Source organism: Homarus americanus, unplaced genomic scaffold (genome assembly GCF_018991925.1).
Source record: "Homarus americanus isolate GMGI-L3 unplaced genomic scaffold, GMGI_Hamer_2.0 scaffold50564, whole genome shotgun sequence".
Classification (NCBI taxonomy): domain Eukaryota; kingdom Metazoa; phylum Arthropoda; class Malacostraca; order Decapoda; family Nephropidae; genus Homarus; species Homarus americanus.
Window position 1 is genome coordinate 314,575 of NW_024715014.1, and position 10,057 is coordinate 324,631.

Sequence of the window (10,057 nt, forward strand, 5' to 3'; positions counted from 1 at the left end):
TTACAGTGTTTGTTTACGTTAGAACACACTTCATCCAACACTGTTGTCAAGAATGGTTCCTCCATACACTCTTCAGTTATTGTATTTTTCTAGTGTATTTTAGTAATATATATATATATATATATATATATATATATATATATATATATATATATATATATATATATATATATATATAATGACTGACGGCCACTTTACATAAATATTAAACAGTTCACCAATTCTGCCGATTGCATAAGAGATCAGTTTCTTGAAAAATAAGTTTTGTCTACACATTTCCAGTCGTTAATCATATTTATTCTATTTTCACCTTATCGAATACTGCATAACATAAAACTGTCATTCTACAGTAGTGCTGGATAGGAGGTTCAGAATATTGTTGGCAAAGTTTTCAATTAATACAGTACAGTATATCTAGCTTCAGTTTTTGAGTCTATAGATTGTAAAAAAAAAATTAAACACGGCAGTTCTGTTTAATAGCGACGCTGAAAATTTACATGTTTGAATAATTATGTAGTGATAAATGAATTAAGTAGCATACTGTAGAGGAAAGTTAACAAGCAGTGTCGGACTGTCTGTTGACATGACCACTACAAGGAGAACTTTGCTTCCTCGGATACATAGTATTTATTTTTTATTTTCTTTAATTGGTCCAATACAATATTTATCTTATCAAAAGTAAGTAAGGTAAAGCATTTTATATAATAGTTCTGGTGACAGCTGACTGAGGTGTTGAATATTGACTGGATTGCATATAGTCAAGTGAAAGTGATAATTTCTCTACTTGTTGCACGGTGTTGTAGGGAGAAAAGGCTTTAGGCCCAAGTATCCTAGATCCTTACCCACTTGTTGAACAATAACTGAGTCAAGCAAGCTACAACGTAAACTCGAGCTCTCTTGCTATGTCTACCAACCCAGTGCTCATTGCTTTGTCTCTTTGTCTGGAGACCTAGACCACCAACTTATGTATAGTGCTATTATGTATGTCTTAGGGAAGCTCATCAACATAGTATATTGGTTCTTTATTGTCATGATGTCTGCAGTGTTATGAAGCTATTTAACACCCAAATTACCAACAATATTTTATAGTGGTAATATATGAAAAGTGGTAATATATGAGAACACCGCTACCACCTGAAAGAGTTGTTCGATTGGTAATATTTTAGTTTTGGTCATCCGGGGAATTGGTTAGGTTAGGTTAGTTTGGTTATCTAAATACAGGGGTAACTGAAACAAAAATTTTACTTTTCTTTATTTTTTCCCACATATGTTCTTAATATATATACAGGTAGTAAGTATTTTAAAAGAGGCGACATTTACTTGAACCTAATATAATGTAACCTAACCTAACCAAACCAACCAAAGAAACATACCTAACCATACCTAACTTCCTTGCCAGGGAGGGACAGTGCGTACTTTGATATCTGGTACCAACAAACCAATTTTATTGAAGCAGCATGGTGTAATTTTACGTTTTTGGTGGATTATCAACTATCATAAATCAAATGTAATGGGCAGGGTATGAAGAATGAGGGAAATTGCGTGGTAAAACACGGTGATAAACTGATGTCATGACACAAAAAAGGTGTCCCTACGTGCTTTGTATATATTCCGCTAAAGAGTCTGCTGTATCGGTGGGTGTTGTCACCTGCTCTTTGTTTCCATACAACAACTGAGCCGCTGTGTCCGAAAGTACTGTCACGTTCCCCAAAAATTTAAAATTACATCATGCCACTTCAAGAAACGTTGCTTTCATTGGTACAGGTGCTGGATATCAAATTAAGTATTGTACTACTGTGGTTTCCGTTTAACATACTGGGGAATCCTGGGGGCGAGCCCCTCAGGCTAGGAAGTTTGGTATGGTTAGGTAGTTTTCTTTGGTTGGTTAGGTCAGGTTCTATTAGGTTCTGTGCATTGTTGTATAATTTTTATTAATTACTCATCCAAAGAACATTGTGGAAAAAATTAATGATACTGAACTCCTTGTGGTGTTAGCGGTCTGCTCCATTTTACCCTTTGTCCTGAGTAACTTTTGATAACATAAGCAAGAACTTACCAGTTACTTCTACATTATAGGATTTATCTGAGATAAGATTGGATTAAATTGAATTATATACAATGGTAGGTTAGATAATTTAGGTTGGATCATCTTATCTCTTATAATCATTTAATGAAGTATTAGCTGGTAATTTGATTCTGTGTACAGTACTGTACTATGAAGACGTTAGCAAGCATCTGTGGGTGGAGAGTATTTACAGTATAGTGTACTGCAATACAACACTGTAGTATAGTACAGTACAGTATAGGGAAAACTAAATTACAAAAATTTAAATTCCTCCACCTGTTTTGGAATTACAGTACTTGAAGTAAAAAGAAGTTTAGATTATGTGGACTAAAATAATACTGTCAGGCCCCTGTATACAGACCCATGTTTCAGGGCCACAGGGACACCTGGTACAGTTTATAAAAAAACATTATTTACGTGAATTTTCATATTACAAATAGATAAATATCAGGGAAAAATAGGGTTTGATTCCTAATGACAAAAATACCCCAATATCATACCCTTAAAATACAAAATTGGTTTACAAACAAGAACAAAACCGAGTTAACTAATGGTAAATGGTACACAACTACAGTATTCTAATTAATTACCTCACACATGAAAAAATAAATAAAATACTGTTTAACTTTGGTACATTACCTTATGGAAGGGCACTCCGGGCTCACCACCACAAGGGGGTGAGCAGGGATGGGCTGAGTCTGGGCCTTACTCAGTGAGATGAGGAGGGTTTTCCACCTCATCACTGATGTCCAGCTGCTTGTTTGTTCTCCTCATCGTTCTTGTAAATTGTGGCCACAGTAGAAGCAGGCAGACCAAAATCATTCCCAATTTTGGTAGGGCCATCACCACAGTCATGACACTTAATTACTTCCAGCTTTGTGTCAAGAGTCACAGCCTTCGATGGTTTGTTGGTGTAGTACAGGTAGCCGAAGATTCAAAAGATCTCTTGGATGCCATTATGAAATTGTAACGAAAGGATGGCACAATTACACAGAGATAAAGAAAGACTACTTCACACACACACACAACCAGTGCTGGATGTAGGAAGGGGGAATGATCAGTGAGCGAGAATACGTCTATGCGCATCTCTCCTCAAGGTGGCTGCACCAGCTATTGTAACTCCCAGCATGCAAAACTTGAATTTTTGCCTGAACCCAAATTCGCATAAACAGGGGAAACTTTCGTTTCTCGAAATAGTGGTGTCAATTTAGGAAGTTCATACAGGCCCCTCCCCCAAGTTCACAGATTTGTGGGGCCCCTGTATAAGTCAATTGTAGCATCTTGAAGGTTCTTATCACTAGAGATACCTGTACGTCCTTTAATCTCCTTGGTAGCAGGAAAAGCTTGATAGATGAAGTGGCACTGGTATGGCACCTAACCACAAGGCCTATTCAGATTGTTTTCCCATGTGTTAGAATGAGTATTGAACTTACTGTATTTATCTATTTTCTTACCTCTTTCTCTGAGTGATCAGCCTGGTCTGTTTACTTGTTTGGTAAGAGACCGACCACCACACAGTGGGTGGTGGGCTGCCAACTGCGTGATTGGAGCATTCATTCACACACCCTCCCTCACCCATCCCCTCTGATACATACCGGTACAGTGTTTGGTGGCCATATCAACCCCTCTGAGTGAAGGGGTTAAGAAAATTGCTCAGCTAAGCTTCATAACTCGCATGTTGGCATGGATATTGTCTGGATCTGGAACAATAAATGACTTTCCTATGGTAGTTGTCATAATTAAAAGGAATATTTAATACATAATGTCATCCAATATGTAGAGTATTGGATAGACACCAAACTAATGTTGAGATTTAAAGCAAAATTCTGTCTTGACAAAATTTCATAATGCAATTCAGTTTGTAAACGACTAATGTCAATGAGAGAGTTTAAAATTTCCTCTTTCCAGCAAAGTGACAGCGATATGGTGCGACTCAGAATCAGGTGCCGGTGTATTACCCTGGCTGTCATAGTCTCACAGGTGAGTATATACTGTTGTGCTGAACCAGCAACGAAGGAGGACAGTACAGTACAGTATATGGAAGGTAATTATTTTAACTCATGATGTGAAACTATAAAAGGTTTCAGTAGTGTACAGTACAGTACAGGAGGTCCCTGACTTATGAATGCCTGCTGTTACGAATGGGGTTAACTTTGAAATTCACAAGTAATTTATTTACCTGATGACTTATTTTTTACTTTCATTTACTGTTTTTTGTCATTCTATTTCTTCTTTTGTCATAAATTAAGTGATTTTAGATGTATGTAAGGACTTTGGCTATGATGTAGTGGGATTCTAAACATTGTTTTGTAAGTACGGTAGGCATATAGCATGTGTTCCGACTTACGTACAAATGTGATTTACGAACATCCTCAGGAATGAAACTCATTTGTAACCCTGTAATCTGCTTACAGTACAGTACAATATTTGCTTTAGCTATAGTATAAGGTATTGTATTATTGAAGTACAATACATACTGCACTGTATAGTATTCATATTATTGTATTATTTAATTCGGTCTAATGTATCATTATTTGGAATATTGGGAATGAAGAGGTAAATAACTATACTGTATATTAATATTTATGCTTTCTTTACAGGTTTTTGTGGGATTGTGGTTCTTCTCACAACGCCTAGATCCTTCTAAGCAATTTCTGAGGCGCTTGTTGAATGAAGGTGGGCAAAGCATTTTACATTTAACAGATCAACAAATGTCTCACTATTATAGTTTCTTGGGGAAAGAATTTTGTGTGAAAGAGGGAACACTCTTAAAACAGAGCTCTGAAGGCAACTGCATCTGCAAAGTTGGCTGGAGAGGACAAAGATGTGGGGTGCCTGAAGTAATACAGAGAGCTGAGTGGATGCAAAATCCAGAACTCACAAAAAACTTACAACTTAAGAGAAGAGTAAGGCGAGTCATACTCGTGACACCATTTTCTTGTGAATTTGATATATTTGAAACTAATATGAATGAACTTGATGAGCTTATAGATGCATTTGTTATTGGGGAAACTAATTACACTTTATGTGATACAAAGAATTCTCCTCCTCTTTTAAATAAACTGAAAAATGGATGGCTTAAAGAATATCAGAACAAGATCATATATGTGCCTGTGAATGATAAACATTTGAAGAATTCTTCCTTCATGCAAAATCTTGTTCAGTCTGGTTTACGTTTAGTTAGTGATGTCCGCCCGGATGACCTGCTCATTCTGACAAATGGTGAAGAGATTCTGAGTCGTGATGTGGTTGTCTTTCTGAAATTCTTCCATGGTTACCCATTACCAATTAAGTGTAATTATAAGAATTATCTGTATGGATTTTACTGGCCTATGTCAAAAGGCAAAACTAATACAACAGCCCCTCAAATGTGTGCTGTATCTTTCCAATTTTTAGCTAATGCCTTTGAGTATCAAGTATCTCGTCTACAAGATGGAAATGTACTAGAAGAGGATCTTAATTTCTTTACTACCAATGAACAGCCTGTTGTTGAATGGACTATTTCTGAAGCTGGGTGGAGATGTCACCTTTGTCTCTCAGTTCAAAATATTTTCAATAAATTCCTTACCTATCCTCACAGTAGTCAGCCAAAATGGTTCACAGAATCCTCTCCCAGTATGGTGCCTTTTATTCAGCGACTTATCAAATTTGGTCAAGATGAAAATCTTGATCCTGTTGGAAATGGAGAACTTCCACAGCGTGAAAACTTACCTTCATATTTGTGGAACCATAAGGAGAACTTTGTTCACCTGATGAAAAATCCTTATGAGACAGTGTCCATCCATAACTTTGTTTAGTGCCTTTCCTACCACTCATTGTCCCAAAGGAGTATGAAGGTACAGTAGGTAATTTTTTATTTTAAGATTCATTGATACCTGATATTTTATTCATTAGTGGCTTCTGATATTACCAATGTGACCTTTTTGAAAGAATTTATTCACCTTGTTTTTAAAGGTTTGTTGTATGTGCAGCACATCTTAAGAGACTTTTTCAGTGTGTATAAATTGTTGCCACTGCTTTCCTGCAATGAAACTTTACATTCATTCTTGGTGAATGTTAAATGTATAAACTGTTGATAATTATTACCAAACATAAACATATGTACTGTAAATTGTTAATTTCCCTGATATAGTAATGACTGTTGTAGTGTGTAAATACATATACTGTATATAATATTTTTATCACAAAACTAGTTAGATATTTTGATACTGTATAGTACATACTGTTTTTTGATAACCAAAAGTAGGAATGTTTGTCCTATAATCTGCAGACTATAATGGCTTGAAAAAATTGATCTAATCAAAAGGCTTAGGAGAGATTAAGATATAGTTCTGCATTGCAAGCCGGGAGAGTTATATCATGTTGTTATATTTTTGCATGTAATTGAAGTCTCTTGTAAGCTGTGTGTTGGTAAATTTCTTTTATGTATACCAGGTAGCTACACAATACAAGCATATCTTTTATTAACTAACAGTACAAATATATCTTGGAATCACTGAAAATGGGAAAAGTATGAAAATAGTGAAATCAGAGCTTGTGCAATGACTACCAGTCCCAACAGTTAACATAGTCCTCAAGATTGACTTGTGAGGTATACTAAGAACCTCCAGGCAGAGCTTGCTTTTGCCTGAGCTGTGTATAATTCTTAGTAGCTACACACTATCTGCATGAGCACTGTTTACACTGCAAGCAACCTTCACAGCCAGTCAATCTAGATTCAGATGCAGATTGGTGGTTGTTCCAAAGACCTGTGAGGCATTAGGTCAGGAGATGTCAACTCTCAGAAGGTTCACTCCTTTTCAAACCCTTCTCAACTACATGAGATCATGACCCAGTCTTCCCAGTAACCTTCCACTTACAACAGAACACACCCTTATCCTTGATTCCAGGTGGACTTAATGAAAACAATAAATTGTTAATTTTTTAATTTGTTTTATCTCTATAGTAATATTTCACAATACAGTATTAGCATATGCCATATTTAAGTGACCAGTTGTTGTGCTGGATTAATGTTCTTATTATTGCATGTAACTGTAGTAAATTACTGGTGGCAGCCAATAAAGGGAGGGCTTATTCTACAGGTGATAAATACACAAAGTTGCTCAGTCCTCAATTGGTTCAAATTGAGAAGTAAGGAAGGATACATTAGTTATGATCTAACCGGTTGTAAAAAAAAAATCATAAGCTCATTTGGCAGCAGGGTAAAAATTGTGCATGCAAAATCCAGGTTCAGGGGACTCATGTACTGTACAGTGTAGCCAGATAAGTGTACAGTTTAAAAATCATTGACTTTGTTGACTGGAACTAATTCAAAAGTTAAGTTAACCTTCCCATCATAACCCAAATCTTTTGATAAAAAAAAAGGAGCCTGAGTGATGAAAATTACTACTGGTACTTAATCCTGAAGGCTAGGATCTTCAATCACACCAACACCTTCCCTGCTTGACCCTCACATAACTTGGTTACAAGATATCATTTCACAGGTTGACCCATAGTTTAAGGCAACTGCGTTTAATATATGAATCCCCCTGCCTCTCAAAACTTAGTTAATATTTTAAAGTGCTGCATTCAGGTTTTGGCTTTGACAACTCCTGAACTGAAGCTTCACTGGTCCTTGAGATAACCAATGATTTTTGGGTGTTACTCTCAATTGCCTGAGTGAAAAATCAGCAGCATAGATATTGTCCAAATGAATGTACAGTACTGTATCCTGCTGCTAAGTGTCGCATGCTTCCAAGGCAGTAGTGTTGAAGGGTACTAAGTGGTAGTACTGTATATGTATCTTAAAGGTCATTTGTTCTATTCTCTTGGCCATAAATTGGAATTTCAAGCATTAATCCTTAAATTTTTTAATATATATACAGGGTGCTTCGGAAATAAATTTCCCAATTCTGGGGGTGTATTCCTCAGGCATACATAAGGAGTCAGAACGTATGACAGTTAGGTTAGGTGAAATATCCAGTGTTGTTAGCACAATTTATTTGCAATCCTATGCAATCTGATATGGGTTGTACAGGAAATGTTCAAAATTCATGCCCTCTTCCAAAGCGCAGGCTTCAACCTATCGTAAAAGTGACTAGGGTATCATTACAAGCTCTAAGACTCCAGGGGTGTTCCGAAGGCTGGATATTTCATTTATGCTCCATATATTTTATCACATTCCAACTGTCATGTGTTGTAACTCCAAAACTATGTGGTATGATACTATGGTCATGGAGTCATTATGTATTTCTGAGGAATACACTCCCAGAATTATGAAATGTACTGTAATTCCCAAACACCCTGTATTCAAATTGGGCTTTTACTGTGTGTGAAAATTAATGAAATACATTTATATTAGCCCTCTGTTGTCCGTCATAGTTAGACTAGATATCATTCTATAAGAAGGGAAACAATAGATAATATGACCACAGACATAATATGTAATATGGTTACAGACATAATAATTATGTAATATGGCAACAGACATAATATGTACCCTAATATGGTTACAGACATAATATGTAATATGGTCACAGACATAGTAGGTAATATGGCCACAGACACAATACGGTAGGTATTATGGTCACAGACACAATAGGTAATATGGTCACAGACACAATAGGTCATATGGTCACAGAGATAATAGGTGATTGAAACCTGAACAGTAAAAGAGATGATGCAATCAGAACTTTGTGAAAGCTTTATGGCTAATGCATATCATTGCATTTTTATTTTGTCTATGCATTAATTGCCTAGATATTTGTTCAAAAACTTTTCCTAGAGTAATTGATTTTGTTGTCACCCAGGGAATGCAGTATACTGTACTTTACTTTGTACGTATTTGTAAAGAGCTTTCATTAGGACAAATTGGTAGAGTTAGTGAGGAAGAGGAATGGTTGTAAATTTTTTGTATACATCAGTAAAGTATAATGTACAGTACACCCAGTCCTCGCTTAACATTCTCCCAGACAACGTTGCTACTCTTTAGATATTCACGGTTCCGACAACGTTGTTTCATGACCCGACCGATTCGTTATAACGTTGTCACCCAACACGGACTACTTTGTATGGCTCGCCACGCTCTCTCATCTTGGCGCGCTACTCTCTCTCACGGAGCGTCACAGCGTCCCCAAGCGTTTTCTGCTCAGTCTTTGTTAAGTTTCCACAGCATACGTGCATGCTTAAGTGTTTTTGCTCTAAATACTGTACTGTAACCATTCATAATGGCTCCCAAGTCCCCATCAAGTGTTAGTGATGCTAGTGAGGAGGAGCGAACAGCAGCCAAAGGTGGGAAGGGGAGCCCCCTCCAGGTCTCAGTGACTCGCCTCCCTCCTCCTCTCCACTACCCACCACACACTCGCTCCACCTCTGCCCATCTATGAGTACAATACAAAATTTATGGATATGTAATGTATTTTATGGGGCAAAGGGAGGCTGGGGAACATAGCTAGCGTATTTTATCTATTTCTTATGGGAAAATTGATTCCGTTAGCGTTGTGTTTTACAAGAAGGTAACCACGACGTTAAGCGTGGACTGGGTGTATTTGAAAAACAACCGAGTGGAATGAGGTGTTGACATAGCCAAAAGAACTTAAAGTAATAATAAATGGAAGGATCCTGCAGGAAACATTTTCATACTAATTAATCAAACTGAGTTATATACAGAACAGGTATTGCAAGTTTATTTACATTATAGGATGAATCATTTGAATTATAAATGAAATGTGATTGTTGAATATAAATTTTATTAAAAATTTTATTCCTATAGGTTGAGGTATAGAATATGCTGTGACCTTTTTTTCTGACAATTGGAGTTGCTCTCCTGTTTTTCCACTAATGTAATGTAAAGTTACAGCAGCTTAATAGATATCAAATCATTGTTTTGATGTACTAAACTTAAGATAAGAAAAAGACTTTGAGTCTGAATACTCACATTATATGGTGCTACCATACTCTCAAGTATAAGGTTACTTTCTCTATTGTTTTTATTAACTCTTCCTCAGACAGTGA

At 36.4% G+C, this 10,057-nt stretch overlaps 1 protein-coding gene across 1 annotated transcript; it reads left to right on the forward strand.

Moving 5' to 3' along the window:
• On the forward strand, positions 1 to 10,022 carry LOC121879947 (beta-1,4-mannosyl-glycoprotein 4-beta-N-acetylglucosaminyltransferase-like). Its single transcript, XM_042386788.1, has 3 exons — positions 1 to 81; positions 3,974 to 4,045; positions 4,666 to 10,022. The coding sequence occupies exons 2-3, from the start codon at positions 3,989 to 3,991 to the stop codon at positions 5,860 to 5,862; spliced, it is 1,254 nt and encodes a 417-aa protein (XP_042242722.1). The 5' UTR covers positions 1 to 81; positions 3,974 to 3,988; the 3' UTR covers positions 5,863 to 10,022.
• The last annotated feature ends 35 nt before the right edge of the window (positions 10,023 to 10,057 follow it).

Excerpts from the sequence above, each read along its gene's own strand:
- LOC121879947 (XM_042386788.1), top strand. The coding sequence starts at position 3,989 with ATGGTGCGACTCAGAATCAGGTGCCGGTGTATTACCCTGGCTGTCATA. Across the intron at positions 4,046-4,665 it reads TGGCTGTCATAGTCTCACAG|GTTTTTGTGGGATTGTGGTT; the intron begins GTGAGTATATAC and ends CTTTCTTTACAG.